The 20062-nt window shown below is 39.2% G+C and overlaps 1 protein-coding gene across 1 annotated transcript in view; it reads left to right on the forward strand.

Annotated features, from left to right (window-relative positions):
* The first annotated feature begins 231 nt into the window (after positions 1 to 231).
* Positions 232 to 20062, forward strand: part of COL26A1 (collagen type XXVI alpha 1 chain) — a 602598-nt gene continuing 582767 nt past the window's right edge. The window contains exon 1 of the mRNA XM_077294430.1: positions 232 to 502. Coding sequence (XP_077150545.1) covers positions 351 to 502 — 152 coding nt within the window. The 5' untranslated portion in view covers positions 232 to 350. The remainder of the gene's footprint in view (positions 503 to 20062) is intronic.

Genomic DNA, 20062 nt, shown 5'->3' on the forward strand with positions numbered 1-20062 from the left:
CTCTGATAACATTGCCTCTGTGCTCTGAAATGTTGCCAATATGAATGAATTCAATTAGCCAATTAAGGTATCACCACTATAGGTTTAACATCACATAGTTCCTACCTGCTAAGTGAGCACTTTACGGGATAACCACTAGGTGGTGCTAGTTACGTGCAGCGCTGGTATATCACAGCCCCCTTTCCCATGACTGCAACAAACGTTACCAAATTTAAAGGACTTTAGCTCAGAGAATGCCTTGAGCAACCAGTTCCTGCGTTCTCAGATCAGCTCTGCAGATCCTTTCAGGCTGTGCATGATAAAGCCTCCTATTGCTTTCTCATATTGGAATTATTTCCCCATTCATAAAAATGAGATATCCTCTTGTTCTGCTCTGGTCTTCCAGTTTGTTGGGATTTACCTGTGGAACTGGATTTTTGTATCAGTTCCCGGCTTCCACTCTGCAGCACAACTACCCTGATCAAAACTCAGCATCCGCAAGTGCAAGTTACTCAAATCGCAGGTAAGTGTCCCCAGAAATATCTGCAGCGCTCATTCTAAACACGTCTTCAACATTTTTAGTAAATGACATTTGCGCACAACTACTTTAATAGGACAAATGACAATGTCTCTCTAATTATTGTTGACCATGACATTGGGGGCTCATGGCTGGCTTCCTGGGGGTAACCTGATATTTTCATCCATGAAGGGGCTGACTAAGAATTTAGGCAATAATGACCTAGAATAAGAACCCAGTTAGAGCTATCCTTAAGGCTATGTTCCCATGATAAGTTTTTGGTGATTTTTTTATGCTGTGTATTTAAAAAAAAAAAAAAAAAAAATGCAAGTAACATATTTTACTTAATGGATGCAGAAATGATGCAGAAAATCAAAAACTCACCAAAAACTTATCGTGAAAACCTAACCTAAAGATTAAGTGCAGGGTTTGGAAAGAAATGCAGCTGATAAGTGCTGCTCATACACATTTTATTAGCCTATTTCTGATTTATTATTGCTATATTGAATGGTACGGAGCCCTGACACATTTTGTCCTTGGGCCCAGATCATTTTAGGCTTGCCCTTGTATGCCATCAATATGGGGGCAATACCAGGTAAATTGACTTAGTGTCTCCCAATATTAACAGAAGTTGCATTAAAGATTATATTCAGGTCTCTTTGACATTAGTTATTTAAAACCCCCCAAAAACTATAAAAATGTCTGCATTTGAAAAACTTCCTGTGCGGAATATCTGTTCTGTTGGTCAAAAATGACCGTTTTTGAAATTCTATAATGTTATAAAAATTCAGCGTGTGATTCTGAGACTTGAGGGTCCCTGACTTTTCGTCATTAGGGGGGTACTCTCTGTGGGAATTTTTTTTTTTTTTTAATTTTTGTTTATTTGGTACAATTTTTTTATGTGAAATCTAAACAGAACAGCAGGGTTAATAACATAACATGTATGTATTCACATTATTGGAAGTGGGATAAAACAAATCAGCCACTTTACTTTTCAAAGTTAGAATAATTAGATTTGGATATTGGCTCCACATTTTGCCATGTACGAAAAGACCCATAATATTCCCATGTTGCAGGTACCAGATATTGCCTGCAGCTTTCCATATAGTGATTTACTGTCAGATTCTATGCTGATCCAAAGTTTTATCAATGACGGCTATTCCTAGCTTGTCATTAATGTGCGGCAAAAATGACAATGAACCCATATGAACTTAACTGACCTGAAACCACTGAAGGGAGAAAGCAGCGGTCAGCATCTGGTGCACAGCAGTTCTGCCTCTGGCCTCTAGGGGGGAGTGTTGTCGCGGGATGAACACTGTTCTGTTTCCCCATAACGTGCGGATCTGCGACCTGTTCTTAATTTTGTGGGGTCTGTGACATTGTTTATGTCTTTAAACATATTTAGGAGTTTTACAACTTCACGTAAAAAGTTTAATTCACTTACTAGACCGTAGTAGATGAAGTCACAGCCGCCGTCAGAACAGATAGTTTATGCTTGGATGACTTGCGAGGCTTCGTTCACGTGTTCTTTTAATAACTTTACTATGGCATGAATTTACAATGTGTTTAGACACATTGTAAAATTCTTTCATCCCATCATCCAGTAATCCTAAATGCTAAGTAACCCTGCACATTTTCCAGCACAGATATACAATATCATATGGGATTCATAAGACCAGAAACTAAGGATTGAAACAAAGGGATAATCATTACAGAAATGCCTATATATATATATATATATATATATATATATATATTGAAATATTTTGTGAAAAATCACATCACACCTTGTCTTTACACTCAGCATATATGCTGTACAAATCTCCCGGGGTATGTAAAGCCTTGATATATGCAACTGTATAACATGTGGTAGGGTTGCGTAGGTTTCCCAATATGTGCCGTCTATATTTCTTAGAGAAAGTCATGCACAAATATGTATCTACTACTATTCAGCTGAAATAAAGGTAAGAGAATGAGTATTACGGGAATGTGTGACAAAGGACACTATAGGACCCTACAAATGAATTTATCACATGCACAGGAAAGGCTTCTATCAAACCTGCCAAAAGTAAGCTAAAAACATTATAGGAACACAGCCTTATTTTGGGTTATTCATCTACATTTTCAGGGGCGTTTATTATGATTTTCTATGCACACCCTATAATCCAGAGTATTGGATAACCTGATACCTATATAGTGTCATTGAAGCCAGAATAAACGTAACTAACCACTTAAACCCCATGGCTGATCTCCTGGAAATGTCTGCAGAAAGCAGGACTTATTGGTTTTGTGAATGGACAAAGTAAAGGGCTGACACTGTTGCAATCCACCTGCTGCCTCCATTCATAAAATAAAGCAATGAAAGCAGCACATCCATGTCGTGTAATATGCAGCAGTAGTGAGTTTTTATTTCTCTGGCATTACTGGTGCTGGTACGTCTCTTCTAGAAATAAAGGGAGCAATTTCATTCAATGAAACAATTCAGAATCAAAGGTGGGGGCCTTTTTTCAGTTATATTTTCTTAAAAAGTCTTTAAAGTGGTTGTCAAGTTTTAAGCTACAGGTCTGCAGTCACTCTATGTGACTGCAGACTTGTGAATCCTCACATCGCGCTCACTGTGTGCTGTGAGGATGAAGGAAGTGATCCAGCTTAACGTTGCATGTAAGTGCTGTAATCCGGAGCATGGTCCGCGTATCCGCCTGTACGCCACAATGCCTTCATATCACTGCATTTTAATGAACAATAAGCATTAACAACTATGATAGATTTACAACTTCAAAGTTCAGATAATATTAATACTAAAAATCTTGACAAAATCAACATTTCTAACCCACAATTGTATTCAGTCCAGGCAAGAAATGAAGACATGGACCTTTTTCAAAATAAAATAGAATATCATCTCAAGGCATTGGGAGAATCTGATTCTAATGAAAAATCTAACCAAAAACACGAAGCTCTCCAGAAATTAAAAAATAATGATAACATCATTATCAAAGGTCGTATAATGATGGATCAGTGGTTGTTATGAATAACGGTGATTATATTCAGTGGATCAGTGATCAACTATCTCATACCACCATTTACCAATAAAATAAAAATCCCACCACTTCTTTCAGTAAATCCGTATATAAATGTATTTATGAAGGGACTGCATTTAATATCTTCAATGAAAACGAAGCAGAAAATTTGAAAATAATTAATCTCACCATTCCTTTCCTAAACATCTTACCTAAAACATGCAAATAAACTTATCCCTCCCCATGTGACCAGTAGTGTCTGGTATTGGTTTCCTTGGTGAAAGATCAGGGGTGTGGTCAGATGGTCCATAGAACAACTGGTTATTTAAAAGACACTGGTGATGTCTTAGGACCACTTAAAAACTTCCACTGGTCCAGTAGGTTCACTTGGTTAAAATGTGATGTCACATTTCCCTTCACATCCATTCCCCACAAAGTACTGCTATTTGCTTAAAAAAATACACTGAATTTTCAATAACCGTACAAAACTATATCCTGGAAACTGAATCCCTTCTTATTAGCCACATAAATTTTTGCTTTTGTGAAAAATTCTATCTAGAAATTCTGGGAATTTGTGTGGGGGTCAAATATTCTCCATCTGATTTGGTTATGAGCTGGTGAGAGGAGTCCTACATTTATACTGTGGAGAATTGACGAATGACATCTGGTGGTACGGCAGGTACATAGATGATTTACTCATTATATGGCAATCTGATGTACCTGCCGCACAGTTATTTATTGAACTACAATCAATTTAATTTGCATTTTACATTTAATCACCAGAACTCATTCATTGAATTTGCAGATCTAAAACTCTCAAGCACAACAAATGCTCCTATAACCTCTTCTACCATTAGAAAAAAGACTGCAGGAAATACCATTTTACATGCTAGAAGTCTGCTCCAAAAGATACAATACCTGTGGGGGAATTAACCCGAGCCAGTCGTAATTGCAGCTCTAAGCCAGCTTATATCAATGAGGTCTACCAAACAGAAAAAAGGCTCTGTTGTAGAGGAAACCAAAAATATACACAAAACAGAGCAACAAAAATTGTGCAGAATAAAAATAATAAGATAAAAAATAAGATCTCAAACAATAAAGAAATAAATGCTCAAATAAGGCAGCTCCACTCACAATGGTATTACAATATAGCAATCGGTTTGAAAAAATCAGGAACATTTTTTATAAATATCTTAGCATATTGGAAGAAGATGAAATCATAGCTAGAGTCATGAATAAAAAAAAATGTTGAGCAGTCTCAAGAAGGGCTCCTTCTCTAGGAAATAATTTTCACGTTTTTTGGACATAACAAAAACCACTAACAAGAACTGGTTACAAACAAAAGTATTTTACAAAAGCAGCTCATATCCCTGTAAAACTTGTTTGCTAGAAAAACTATGCAAAACTTTCTAAAACTCCACTGAAAAAGAATGCTTTCCCATAAAATAATTTATTAGCTGTAATTCCACCTATGTTATTTATGTTATCAAATGCATTACATGCAAGCTGAAATACTCAGGTTGCACCACTAGACAGTTTAAAACACAATTTTGTGAACATTTGTATGACATGGAATATAGTAACAGTTTTAGAGCTATGTCACAGGCATCCAAATATTTTATTAATTCTCACTAAAATAATGTTTCATCAAAAAAACAAGCAAAAAAAGGAGGAGCATTGGAATGGATCCTCAAAAATAGACAAGCATGACGGATCTTTAAATTTAAATGAGGCTGAAGGACTATTTGTAGATCTGAAGCCTCTGTCACTCCAGCTCTATTCTCTGACCAGCGCTGCCTCCTCCTGCTTGATTGACAGCCTCTATGCTGTGTGACATTGGGAGGAGAATAGAGCTGGAGTGACAGAGGTTTCAGATCTACAGCATCATTTGCATATCAATTCAAACGCTGATTTCTCAATAAGGCCGGGGTCACACTTGCGAGTGTGATGTGAGAAAAGCGTCCAAGTCTCTGGCATCAATACCCGGCACTGCCACCGGCACTCGGACCAGAGCATTCAGCTGCATAAAAATACATGCAGCCACACACTACGGTCCTGAGTGCCGGCGGCAGTGGTGGGTATTGATGTGAGAGACTTGCGCGAGTTTCTCGCATTACACTCGCAAGTGTGACCCCGGCCTAAAGGAGGAACTGGCTCTCCATGCAAGGGTAATGCTGGAATTGTCCTTGAAAGAGCTACATGTTCTTATGGGGGGTAAAATACTGCTGACATATTCCATTTAATACTGTCTAATCTAGTTTGCACCTCATACTAGTTTGCTTTCTTTGTGCCAGAAATGTGGCAACAATTTTGACACTTTTTTTGGCGTAGTAGAGGTCATGCCTTTTTCCCACTAGGTCGCAACCCTTTTCAGTGAGGTTGTGCCCCCTTCTCAAACTAGAAACCAAAAGCATTTAAGACACATAATAAATATAGTACAAATTATAAACACAGCTTTTTTGGTGCAAATTGTGCAGAATTCTGGCACATGTACAGTAGCTTGATAATCTCTCCCCTTTTGGCTGACCTCTCTTGCTCTTTATTGGGATTCTTTTCATCACCAGTATCACAAAATGTTGCAGCATTAACAGATTTAATAAAGGTGGCAGGATGTACAGCCTACACATTTACACTAGCAGTTTCTCCTGGGTAGATATAAATTTAGGTCCAGTCTCTTAAGTAATTGCAAACAGCACAGACTCTGCAGTAAACTGGAATGGGTTTAGAATATGTCCATTTCGGAGATGTCATCATGATGTGCTGAAGTATGTGGCTCCTTTAATAGTTTCTCGACTTCTTTAAACATCACAGTCTCTGATAACAAACCTATTCATAGTGTTGGTAAACCAGGTGCCTCCTGCCATTTGCTTGTCTCCTTAGCTGATATGTGCACTATGTTTACTGCCTTACGCTCTCTGATCCACTATAGGTACCAAACTGATTTAGGGGCAATGGAAACCCTACATCACTGGACACACAGGCTCCTCTGCTCTGGGGTACATTACATATGAACCTGAAAGCTGTCGCTGTCCACTTATCAGTCGAGCACAGTTTGCTCTTTCTCACTCTTTATCTTCTTCTGGTTCTCTTGGCACTGTACTTCAGGCGTGATCTACAACCAACACACAGCATCATGCCTTATGACAGACCACCAATTACTTATAATTTGAACATCTCTGCCCTTTTTCCTTGATTTACTCTTTAGCACATGATATACACCATTATAATTTTACCTGGAAACCACCAAGTACTCCATGCTACAAGTTGACTACTTACTTTGGATTCTGCCACCTCATTCTCTCCATTTCACATTTTCTCTCTTTCTGATATTGATTATAATTTTAGAAAAAAAATCACTCCTCTTCGCCCTACTAGTCCAGCCCAAGGCATAATGTTGATGTCCTACCTAGATCTTCAAACAGAAGAAGGCTGATAGCCGAAACGTGCGTAGGGGCAGGCGTTTAGCACCCACCAGAGGTAATTACTTGCACATCGTTATTAGCTATCTGCTTTTAGAACCCTTTTTGGTTCTGACATGCTTTGCAGTAATGTTTATAGATTTACTATGTGCATCCCATTGGGCTATTTAGGCTTTTTTGTAGTGCCTCTTTACAACATGGTGGGTTCTTATGCCGCATTTTGGTTTCCCACTTTTTAATGCTTATCATGTTTTTGTAATTTTGGTGTTATGGTTTTTGTTTTTTGTTTTTTCTTTAATAAAATTTGTCTTTTATATATTTGGTTCTTGAGTACATTTTTTTCATCGGATTTTTTCTAGATCTTCAAACATGTAGACATTTTGTAGGTCATAAGTTTTCTCAAGGTCTACTATAACCTTTCCCCAAAAGGCTTAACGCCCTTTACAGATATGCATACCAAATAAGATGCCCTAAGTGGGGAAATAACCTGTGCTTCAATTATAAGTTATGGAATAAGGTCTCCAACTACTGAAAAACAATTACATAAAGAAATCAGTTGTATACTCAAATGCCATAAGAAGTTATTTTCTTCGATCTTCAGAAGCACACCACTCACCCGCCTCCCAGCTACCTGATTGCCGGAGGGAGGTGCACTACTGAAATTTGACTGTTCGGAGCAGTGGCATTGCTATGCCACTGGTTCGAACGGGGCTTTCTCAGATGCTTCAGCTTTGCCTCTGCACCAATGCAAGGTCATGGAAGCTAACCGGATCCAGAGATTTCAGAGCAGTGCTTGTAAGCTGTATAGCAAACAGTTTGCAAGCTTGCACTCCTTGCCTAGGAAACTGACCACCTTTGTTACAACAGACAAAAGTCTAAATAAAGGTATTGAGTTTAATACAAAAATATTGCATTTCAAACAAAAGCAGTTTTAAAGACTGATCTTAGCTTGAAAGTAGGAAGTTTTCCATTCTCTGTGTATTGGCGACATGGAATGGTCATGTCTCATTATTTAGTTCTTAATTACCTCCCAACACATGGCTATGCTCACTCCCCAAACACATTTGTTAAGTGCAACAAGAACTGCAAAAAGCAAAATAGTAAGGCCAGAAAAAAGAGAACGTGAAAGTGTAGATAGAAAAATAGCAACTGCCTGAACCGTCAAGGGACCAAACACAGCACACATGTTCTTATGTTGTAGCTGACTGATTTAATTTATGGTGACATTTAGTCTCTGAAGTGTAAGTTGTTGTATGACGGTGAGATCACAATATCAATGACATTACTAGTTTAAAAATATTGGTCATGCCAGAAGGGACTGCTGTAGGTGTATGGGGAGAGGTAAATACTCACATTGTTTTAGGCTTTATAGATTTCCTATGGGAAGGGTAGCCTAGAGGAAATGATGTCACATTTATGCTGCTGTCTGGGACATATCTAGGACTGTCAGATGGAAAGCTCTCCTGTACACGTCAGATCAGGAGAGAAAACTGTAATATAGAAAAATCTTCATGAAATTGGTGATTTTTGTGTTTTTGTTTTTATAACTTTGATTCATTTGCTGGTCACCAAAATGTTTGTTCTGTCTCATACACGTTGGTGTTTCATGTACGCATCGCACTTCTGTCTTGTATAAATGGAGTAATTACATAGAGCACAGGTATGTTTTACTCAAACCACCCATTGAACTTGCTGTTGGGTAATCCATAAGCAGAAGACGTCATGTGTGACTGTATTTCTGGAGTGTAAAACCTCGTTCACACATCTGTGTTACATGTAAGTGTTCTATCTGTTCTTTTTCATGGACAGAACATTTACCTGTTACAATCTATGGTATGTTTTCTTGAAATGGCAAAAGTTTATGGGTCTGTGAAAAGCACGTAAAGCACACGGATGGCATCCTTGTGACTTCTGTGTGATGTCTGTATATAACATGGCAAAGGATAGGAGAAGCTTTGTCATTTACTAACACACTGTTGGTAGAAACGAACACACAGATCAAACACTGATGACAATGATCCAAAACACTGATGAGGATGACCCATGTACCATTTCTTGATGTGTGTGCTTGAACACAGATGTGTGAATGAGGCCTAATAAAGATTTCAGAGGAAGCAAATTCCACCCCCCCCCAAAAAAAAAAAGTTACACATTTCCTAAAAAGTATATAAGTGGTAAGTGTAACCTAAATCCTAAATTAATGTGTTCACTGGTAAGAGTTAGGCTTGGTCCATACTACGTTTGAGCAAATACTCAGGAGTAGGGTTGCCAACCGTCCACAAATTACAGGACAGTCCGTAAAAATATGACACCTTTTTGCATTGTCCATAAGAAAAATGTAAGGCATGTGGTTTTTTTTTGAGGCTGAAGAAACTTATACAAATTATTTTGACTGTAGTTATCACCATTTTACAGTTTACAGTGAAAGCAGCTGATGTTTTGTTTTCATATCAGAATTAAAGGCTGTAGATATGTATCACTGATGATCATAAAGATTTATTATGTTTTTCCAATGTGACCGTGATTTTTTAGTAAGCTCATCTGATCCGGCAGTGCACCCGGGATCGGCCCCCACATAATTCCACGTCCACCGACCTCGTGATGTCAGAAGACCAGGCCGCTCCTTGGTACCTGGCTCGAGCCATAGGCTCCAGACACTATTGGAATGTCCATCAGGGGACTCTAATTGGAATTCCACTGCCTCGAACGGTTAACCCATGCTGCCCCTAGCAACCACCGCAACTGAACTTGAACTTCACTATACAATTCACTAACTGACACTGAACTCTCTAACCAGGAAGTGCCCCCTTATATTTACACTAGTGCCCACCCACTGGGCTAGTTCCATCCTTAACTATTTCTTATCTTATAAGCTAACCCTATCATCCTTATTCAAAATCCCATGTTATCCTAAGCTTATCCTACGCTATACTCACATTATGCATTAACACATTACATCACCATAATACATTATACCCACGATAATATTCACATGGCTCGGCTGTTGTCTTCAGAGGCAGGAATAGGGTAAGACAGTCCACATCCCTACACCTATTATATACTGGATTGATATTTCAGGTGTAGGGGATGGAACAACTTGCCCTGAATTAAGCGAGCTGTCGTGCCCCATCTCACACCAGCACTGCCCATTTCGGCAAAGTTGTGAGGAACTGGCGTGAAGATGAGAGAAGTCGCGCCTAACTTTTGCAATTTTTCAAAGCACCGTGGCATAAAAGCTTTGAATCTGGCCCTTTGTGTCCACAAAAAGATCTATTTGTCGATTTTTTATTCTAGTCATGAAACCAAAGCACCCAAGTCTATGAGTCAATGAAAATGACTAAGAGCACATGAATGTTATCCATGTACAATCCGTGTGCTATCCAAGATTAGCATTGTAATGGTATTATAAACTTTGCATTTTGGGTGTGAAGAAGAAGGGGCATACGAGAAAATCACTAGTGGTAAAAACTAACACACTGACCAAAAATTGGTGAAAATTTGTCTGTTTTTCATTTATGACAATGAATGAAGCTAGAGTGCTAAAATAAAACATCAGTCCAGAGAATAATACATGACTTAAATGAATTTGTTGATTTCAGTTGAATGATACCTAACTATTGTACAGTCGACTTTTATCTTGTGTTCCAGTTCCACTTCATTGTTAGGATCTCTGCTCTCTGTTAATAATGATCAATAGGTTTTTTTCCACCACTTTACATCTATATTGGTAGAGAGACCTGTAGGATGACAGGTGCATGCTTAGATTTTTTTTAGATTCTGGGTTAATGCTGGTACTTAAAGATCCATAACAGCTGGTGATCCAGATGTTCTTTCGCTCTGATTTTCCCTTTTCAGTCACATGTTATTAAATGCCTATTTTGGAATCTAAGAAGTAGAGAACAACGAAAAATCCCAATAAAGTTATGGAGCAGAGATTTCCCAACGGTTCAAGAAGTTGTTCAGGAACCAGAGGGGCAAAACAGGAACAAAGAGAAAGACGTTAGGAAGAAACTAGAAAGGCAGATATGAAGTTTCCTTTTATCCCTCCTCTTTTTTGGGGTTCACTTTTTATCATGCAAGATTATTATAAACACTCAGGTTCACATTTTCTTCATGGAAACAGAACAGTTATGAGGCTTTCTTTATTTTGAATTTCCTGTAAATTATATAGCGCCAACACACTCTGCAACACTGTTTATATATTGAAAAGGCTTTTGTTTCTCCAGCGATCAGTCCAATGGTAGAGTAAAATATAACTTTTATTTGTCCATTAAAAAGTTACAAGTTTCGTCAATAACAATTTTGCATACAGTCATTCCCTTATGGACGACATGTTCCGACACTAAATGTGTCTTCCTCCAGGTCCCATATGTATATATACCGTATTATATTGTCTAATCTCTATATTTCACACACTTTTTGGAAGACTTCATATGAAATGTGGTAGGAAGGTAGAAGAACGCCAGATAAGGGGAGAAACTCATACTAAACACAGGTATGACCCCTTGCAAGCCTCAAACCCAAGATCCCAGTGCGACAAGTGGACATTGCTTCCCAGTAATTGGCTTTACTCATCACCTACTATTAATAATTGATTGACTGAGTAATTTTAAGAATCTACATTGTAGTAAAGGAGGTAGATTTGCAATAAGTGAACATACGTTTTGAAATATCTGTAGAGTGTCTATATGACCCATTGGGTTTACATGTGTCGGAGCCTACCCTACAGCACATATGTTATGATATACACATGTAGTCTTCAGAGAGGCAGGGAATTGTGACTTAAACCCCAGAATGAAGAAGTTATAATGAACTGTGTGAACCAAATTAGCATTCTTTGCTCTGTGTTTCATTGGCAATGCGTATGGTCCACACAATCACTAATAGCAGCACATAAATCTTATATGACAAGTGAACAGACCTGCACATCTGTAAATGCACACATCTGTATTGTTTATGTCATTTACAAGGAGTGCTATGGGAAGCATTTGTCAAACAGAAATATAACACTTCTGTATAAGGGTGACAGCTGTGGTCACATAGCGGTGACCTTATTATTTGGTCACTGAGTCTAAATGCTTTGCTGAAAGTCGGCTCTGTGTCGGGCAGGATTAGGAAATGACTCAATTTACCTTTTTTGTTTCAGCTAATGCTATTGAGAATACATGCTGCTTGTGAAATATTACACTGGTTTCTTAGGTGGGAAATGATAATGTGAAGGTACACACATTATATTCTATGTATGAGCTTGTCCAGGTCAGATGAGCCCATAAGGTTCCTTTCAAAGCTTTCAAAATATTGTATTTTTTTTAATTATCTTTGGCTAAAATGGTAAAATGTTACCTTATTGCTTTCACTCATTAAAAGGTTACGTCCATATTCTTATATAGAAAAAATATCTAAAGTGCTTTGTTGCACACACAGGTGGCACTTGTGGTTTTGTTAACTCACTATGCCACGGGGCCGGTCTTACCTAAGAGGGGCGCAGCTAAGCGGCTACCAGGTTTTCACTGGAGCTCCTGATGGTGGAGTCAGACTTGGCTGCAGGTAGTCGCCAGATACCACTCCTAGTCAGTGTAAGACTGGGGTGCCTAGGGCCCACCAGCAGAACTTACAACAGGGGCCGACTTTAAAGTTCAATGCTCAGGATAGGTTCACATTCACGTAGTTGTAAGTTCCTAGTAACATATTTACTGGAAGAACAGATGCAACACGCTTCGTTAAAAAGATAGACACCCTAACGGAACCTACAAAAGATCTGATTATATTCAGTTGATTCTGTCCATCACCATTTGTCTTTGTCATGTGACAGATGCATTTCTTTTAGGAGTTTAATTTTTCTGTTCCTATAACAATACCAAAAAAAAGAAGCCTAAACGCCAACGTGATTCTAGCTGTACCTGTTAATCTTTAGACTTTCAGGATTCAGTATTTTGTTTTATGTTTCCCAGAGCCATATTTTTTTAATTTTTGAGTTTACATCAAGGCTTGGTATTTTTCATTGCCATGTGCATATCATTTAACCCCTTCATGGCCGGGCTATTTTCCATTTTTGCATCTTTTCCTCTCCTTAATTCCAAAAGCCATAACTTTTTTAATTTTCCTTCCACATAACTGTGTGAGGGCTTGTTTTTTTGCACTGGAAAGCGGAAGAAAATTCCAAGTGCATTGAAATTGCACCTTCTGCCCCGGGAGGCAAGGTACACACACAGCTGAAGAAAGGGAGCGCATCCGGGGCAGTGAGTATGCCAACGTCTCTGCATGGAGGGTGAAGGGAAACCATGCAGGAGTGCCTTGAAATAGTGCTCCAGTACCCCCTTACGAGCCCCTCTTCAAGCCAGTGAGGACTCTCTGCAGAGAAGTTGGAGGCCGACACCTCTTCACAGACTCCCAAGACTTCTTTTCAGGACTATGATTTCTTCTGTTCAGTAGAAGAAAAGTGATACTTCTCACCATCTTCTCGACTAGGATGCTTGTCTCCATCAAGGTTGAAGCGGGCGTAGTACCAGGAATTGGCCATTAGGAAGTCTCTCTCTGTTCGTTTAGATCAGCTACTGGCTTGAAGGATTCAAGGACCAACTGGAGTTCCTCTGCCTGGTTGGTGGATTGCAGAGACTTGGAAGATGCCACTGCTTTGACGTTCTCTTCACCAAACCAGCTAGAAATTGAAGATGCCTGATCTGTGACCATCTTCAGCCTGGTCTCCAAGATGACACATCCACGAGGCGGTGAGGTTCCTGGGGGCACATCAATCGTCGGGACTGTATGGAGACTTCGCCTCTGCTTCTCCCTTCAGAGACACCAGCACACAGCGAGTCGGCGACTAGCAGACCTGGAGGAAAAGATGTCGACACTGCTGACTGATCTGGACATACTGTATGGGGACAACACACATCTTGGGACTCTACTATCCCCAACGAAGCAACACACGGGGTCTCCAGATGAGAACGGTCATTTGAGTTCTTAGCTCTGGATGACCTATGGGAAAACCAGATAGCACATGAAAGGCAAACATCTCCATATACAATGCTCCAATCTGGAGTTTGGAAATGACATGACTGTCTTCTGGTAGGGCTTATCCTTCACATGACAACATCTTCACCAGAATGTGGCACTGTTGGATGGGAATCTGACACCGACTTTTTGCGGCATGCAACACAAAACTTTCCTGCCAAACCAAAGCCTCCACTTGCCACGGATAGTCACATTCATTGGTGGAGAGGGATTACTCCTGCCAAGGAAAGCCTCTCCTATGGGCCCAAGGCTTTGTAATTGTTTAGACTTCTCAGGGCAAACACTGTCAGGATGTTCCACACAACCCCAGCGGTACCACAATCCCTTCTCATGACTGATTTTCCAGCTTCCTCTTAGCCTGCCAAACACGGTTGACCTTCACAAATTCTGCACGGTAGCTTCCACAACAGGCTGGTGAATGGGTGGTCTTTGAAAGGACAGGGCCAAATGTGACAGTTTCCTCACACATGTCACCCGTCTGGGCTGCTCCTAGAAGCTGAGTAGGGAATTTTTTCAGGAGATTCTGGGTTTGGCTTGTTGAAGACCATTCGGAAGGCCACCAAAAAGGCCTGCAGGTCAGAGGTGATAGGAGCCACTTTTTCCCATAGGGGGTTGAGACATTCTAGGACATCTCCTGCTAGGTAGGACATTAGGAATCACACCTTGAAAAAAACTTCACTGCACACCTGTCCTTCCTGCCCAGCTTCCTACCAACCGATTCTTCTTACCTCTTCTTTTCTAGCATGATGACTAGGTTTCTGATGTCACAGTATGCCGTGCCATTTTAGCGCACCTCACGACGTCACTATGTTACAACAAGCATTGCCTGAGTGATGGCACAATGAGCAATGACATCAGAGGTCTAATTGATGTGTTGGAAGTCTGGGCATGGAGTGATCTTGCCATAAAGAATGCACGCAACAGGGGATGGGGAGAAGAAGAGTCACGGGTGACCAGAAAGGGTGGTGGGACAGGTGAGCAGTGAAGTGAGTATTATTTTTGGAGAGTCCTTCGAACATAATATGGAACATTCAAATTGCATAAAAAAAAACTTCCGGTAAAATTTATGTTATTTGGCAATTTTGAATTGTGGCAGATCTGCTCTTCTCTAGGAAATACCCTTGTCAAATGAATCATTGTGTCCTTTCTATGCTCAATTAGGCTGACAATTCTTTCCTCATACACAGATAGGGAGAGCCCTGTCAGTCTAGTTTAGTGGACAAGAATAAGTCAATGGACACAAACATCTAGGACCCGGCTGCAACAGTGTTTCAGAGTAAAGCCCATTTAATGTAGGAGTTGCGCTCTGATCCATGTGGCCTATGGTTCAGGCAGCATAAATAATGTGACAAGTTCCCATTAACACTATTCCAAGCAAACATTTACCCTGCACCTATCACTTGTTGGGAAAATTTAGTATTACATTAGGGTCATTCAGATTAAGAACTGTCTATGTATTAGGAGGACAACGGGAGTTTGCCAGAGCATTAGCCGTAGGAGCTTCTTTTCCCTCTTTCTCATGTAGAGGACAGGAACATGGAAATCTGTATGCACTAATAAGAATGTAGATAGGGGTTGTCTTCATTAGACAAAACTTTAATAGACATAACAGTAAAACTCATGTAAAATTATTTTTTACAGTATGTTATATGAGCCATAAAAGATTGCTTGTGACAGTGGTAATTAATCGTCCAGAAAAGGCAAATTATGCTCCTCTTCCTGCTTTCACTTAGTTGATGTATGCTGCGTTCTTATTTACTTACTGGGATTTCTCTTTTTATCCTTTTGTTTCTAATTATATTTTATATCTGAAAGTCTTCAATCTATTATTATTACAGTTCCGGCAAAAAAAATCTTTCCAAGACTGCAAAATAGCAAAACCGGCTGAGCTGCACATAGCAACCAATCAGAGGACAGCTTTTGCTTTAAGAGAAAAGTGAAAACTGAGCGTTGATTGGTTGATATTTGCAACAAAGCCAGCTTTAATATTAGACAGTTTTTTATTATCTCCCCCATTGTGTACACTTTTAAAAAGTGAAATTATGATGTGGATTTTATATGTGAAGTTTTTTTTTGCAAAGATTTTTTTTGCCGGCACTGTATATGGATTCATGCTTAACATATAGATAGTTTTTGAAATTATTTAATGATGGGAAAAGCCAAATAAGAACTTCTCAAAAGTTAAAGCTTGAAAAAATATGTCTGCGGGCCGTAATGTAGACCATATGCCATGTCATACTTTAACCTCCTTTCTTCTGAGTGTTATTCCTACAGTAGAGTATAACAAAAGAAGGCTATTGCTTTATCTTTCCTTCTCTGGAAAGCACCCAAGTCTAACATGAAGGACCTCCATAGTGATAGAAATGGAATCTGCTTGTTGTGATATATAATAGAGCCTTACTATAGATTGATGAAGTCTCAGCATGATCATAAAACCGTAACTCACGCTTTCCCAATAGTTTGCGATTTGGTCATCCAATGTTTATCTAAAGAAAGATTAGACAAGTTTTTTAATTTATGAAACACAACTTTATGGAGCCAAGAGGAATTTCATGAAACCTATGTTTTATTACACTTTTATGATGCCTGTTATTGGCAGGGTGAAAATAGAGGTTAAGGAACAATAGTCTTGGTTCTGAACTAAAAAGAAAGTATGATAACCTGCCTGAAATAAAGAATGTTGTTGCAATTTAGTCCAATTGTTCAAATGAGTTAAGAAGACAAATTTATACATTTCTAAATACATTACATGCCTTATCTTGTGCTAGTCTATTTTACAGCCTACATTATAGACGAAATGTGAAGAGAAAATCCAGCACTCCAACACTCTGCGTTAATGAAGAATCAATGCTTTATTGGTTCAGCAATTCCAAAACGTGACGTTTCAGCCAATCATACCTTCATCAGACGAACTGCAATGTTATAAAACAGAATATCAATATGAAAGCCAAAAAGGACATATATAGTATATAAAAAAACAACAAAAAGAGTGACGAAAAATATGCCATTGATTCAGCTCACAGTTGTGGAAGATACAATGAAAGTCGAACCTGTGCCATGTAGCAAAGAACCATATAAGATAGATATTCATAAACCATGTATAATGTGGAAATATCTGCATGTATTGGCCAGAGACCATAGAAGAACATAGAGAAGTAAGGCTAAATCTTACTTGAGTCAATTAGAAAAGATGAATTGATATTCTTGTACAGACTATGTTAAGGGTACACAAGGGTTTATGATTTAGAGTGGGTATCAATATAAAAAGATATTGAACCATAATGTAGCAACAATACATTGCACCAAACTAAAACTGAAAGGTAAGGGAATACCTGTGAGGATACTATTTCACATGGCAAATGCCAATAGGATGATAAGACTAGAGTAATCTGAGAATAAAACAGAAAAACAAAATTTTAATGCTTATCGAATTGTGTGGAGTTAATAAGCAGTAGCACAGGTAAAAGAAGCGACCTCCATCACTCAGGGTTGAACCTTTGTTGCACGTGATCGGTACTCACCAATACATATATCTTGTATGTGATTCTAACCTATATCCTGTGCCCTTTCCTAATTCCGTCCTACCCATTGCTCCTAATATTCTTGGGTTTGTGTGCTGCAACCACCTTCTTCTAATCTCAACAAAGATTTTTAAGGGTGCAAGTCAGGCATCAGTAATGGCCACTCCAGAATTTTCCAGGACTTCTTCTGAAACCAAGCCTTGGTGGACTTTGACATATGCTTATGACATGTACTGTCCTGTTGGAAATTCCAATTATACCCAAGTTTCAACTTCCTCACAGAAGGAATAAGGCTTTCTTCTAGGATTCTCTGAAATTTGATTGAATTCTTCTATCCCTCCACATGCTGTAGGTTTCCAAGGTGAGAGGAAGCAACAGAGTTCCAGAATATCACCGAGCCATTGCCAGGCTTCACTCTAGGCAGGGATTAGGGGGTAACAGCACTTCATTGATCCTGGCCAGCCTCAAAACAGTGTTTACAAGCTCAATAAAAGAAGCTTGCAAGCACTGCACATGTTCTGTCTAGCAGCAGGGGTCTGTCTCCAAGACAACAAAAGTTAATATCTCAAGAACGGCTGAAAATTTTAATAAGCAGTAAATTGCCAAATTGCTTGTGTTTACAAGCACTATCTGACAATACTTGTTTGGGGAGATGGGAATAACTCTTCAATAGTCTCTTTAACTTATGTTTCATTCTTCCTCCTTCAGACATACCAATGAATCATACGCCAGAAAAGTTCCAGATTTGCTTTATTGCTCCACAGAATCGAATCCAAAATGTCTGTGGCTTACTCATATAGTCTTGTGCATTTTGGGGGCAACTTTTCTTGTGCTTTTGGGTCAGTAGACATGTACATCTTAGAGTTCACACACTTGGGATCTTCAGCACTTAGTATCTGTCTTACTGTGCAAAGTGAATCTTCAGTGCTCGCTGACACCAAATCTTGCTGCAGGCTGTTTGCAGTGACTTTTGAAGTGCCTAATTCCTTAAGAGACACAAGCCACTTTCTGAATTAGGCACATCCTCTCACTAGTATGCGCACAGTGTCAGACTACAATGACCTTAGGCTACTTTCACACTTCCGTCTTTTCAGATCCGTTGCAATGCATCGTTTTGGGAAAAAAATGGATCCTGCAAATGTGCCCGCAGGATCCGTTTTTTTCCCATAGACTTATATTAGCGACCGATTGCGATGGATGGCCACACGTCGCATCCATCGTGCGACGGATCCGTCGTGTTTTGGCTGAGCATTGTCTGGAAAAAACGTTCAATGTAACGTTTTTTGTCTGCGTCGAAAAAACGTACAGCGATGGATCCTGCAGCGTCCGTCGTTGGCTAGAATGGAAGCCTATGGGTGCAGGATGCTGTCCGTCAAATGATGGAATCCAGCAACAGATTCCGTTTTTTTACACTGAGCATACCTGGAAGGATTTCTATTCCTTTAATTTAACCCATTTCTCCTGCAGCTGCTGCATCGACGGATCCGTGAAAAAACAGGATCCAGTGCATCCGTTTTTTACAATCTGCACAGGATCCATCTTTTCAACACTTTGACGGATTGTGACTGATTCTAAAAGACGGAAGTGTGAAAGTAGCCTTACACTGACTCTGGGAGCCAACTGTTATACTACATACAAATATTACATTAACCTAATGTATACATTTACCTTTGTTTCTATATAATACACTGGGCACTTTAGTATATGAATGATGAGATGCCTTCCTTGCCTCTACTTTGTGAATCAAGTGCATTTTGCCAACTACGGCTGATATAAAGGGTGGGTGACCCACTCCCACACAGGAACCCACCAGGGCTTTTCTTATTCCAGTGTAGTTCAGTTTGTATATGCCATGCCTTTACTTTGAGTTGCTAAATCATTCTTATAGAGTCTCCTAAAAAGTCATTTTTTTGTACTTTATTTTATGCATTTTTGATGTCGTGAATAACCTTTCGCTTCCGTGACCTTTTTACTTGTTGATATACAAGTGGCTATATTTAGACTTATGTTTTGCCTGTTTTAATGACAACTGTTTGGTCTGTAAGATGTTTTATACAAATGTATTTCCTCTTGTCTCTTTTTGGGTTGTCTCGTATTAATCAGATGTCTTCAGTGATCCTCATCCAAAATAAAAGATTAAACAAAACGTTCGGAAGGACTCATGTTTAGTCTATAGAAAGAAGAATCCTTTCGTGAACGTGGAAGCAGATCATGCTGATCACTTTTCTGCTTAAATGCTAATTTTTGTACTTTTTTTATGTTTCTTTTTAATGAGATTCATGATAATGGTACAATTACAGAATCTCGGAAATAAAATTGTATTGGGAGCATCACAGTCCGTAGCTATTTTTTAGAGGGGCCTACACTATTTACTGCATGTTGCAAATAATATTGCATCTTCATGTCCTTAGATTGTAGATGGCTAAGTGCAAAGATGAAGCGTATGTGTTAAAAAGTAAAGTGAAGTTTTCATCTCGTCTAGTGATGAGCGAATATACTCGTTACTCGAGATTTCTCGAGCACGCTCGGGGGTCCTCCGAGTATTTTTTAGTGCTCGGAGATTTAGTTTTTCTTGCCGCAGCTGAATGATTTACA

Source organism: Ranitomeya variabilis, chromosome 3 (assembly GCF_051348905.1).
Source record: "Ranitomeya variabilis isolate aRanVar5 chromosome 3, aRanVar5.hap1, whole genome shotgun sequence".
Taxonomy (NCBI): Eukaryota; Metazoa; Chordata; class Amphibia; order Anura; family Dendrobatidae; genus Ranitomeya; species Ranitomeya variabilis.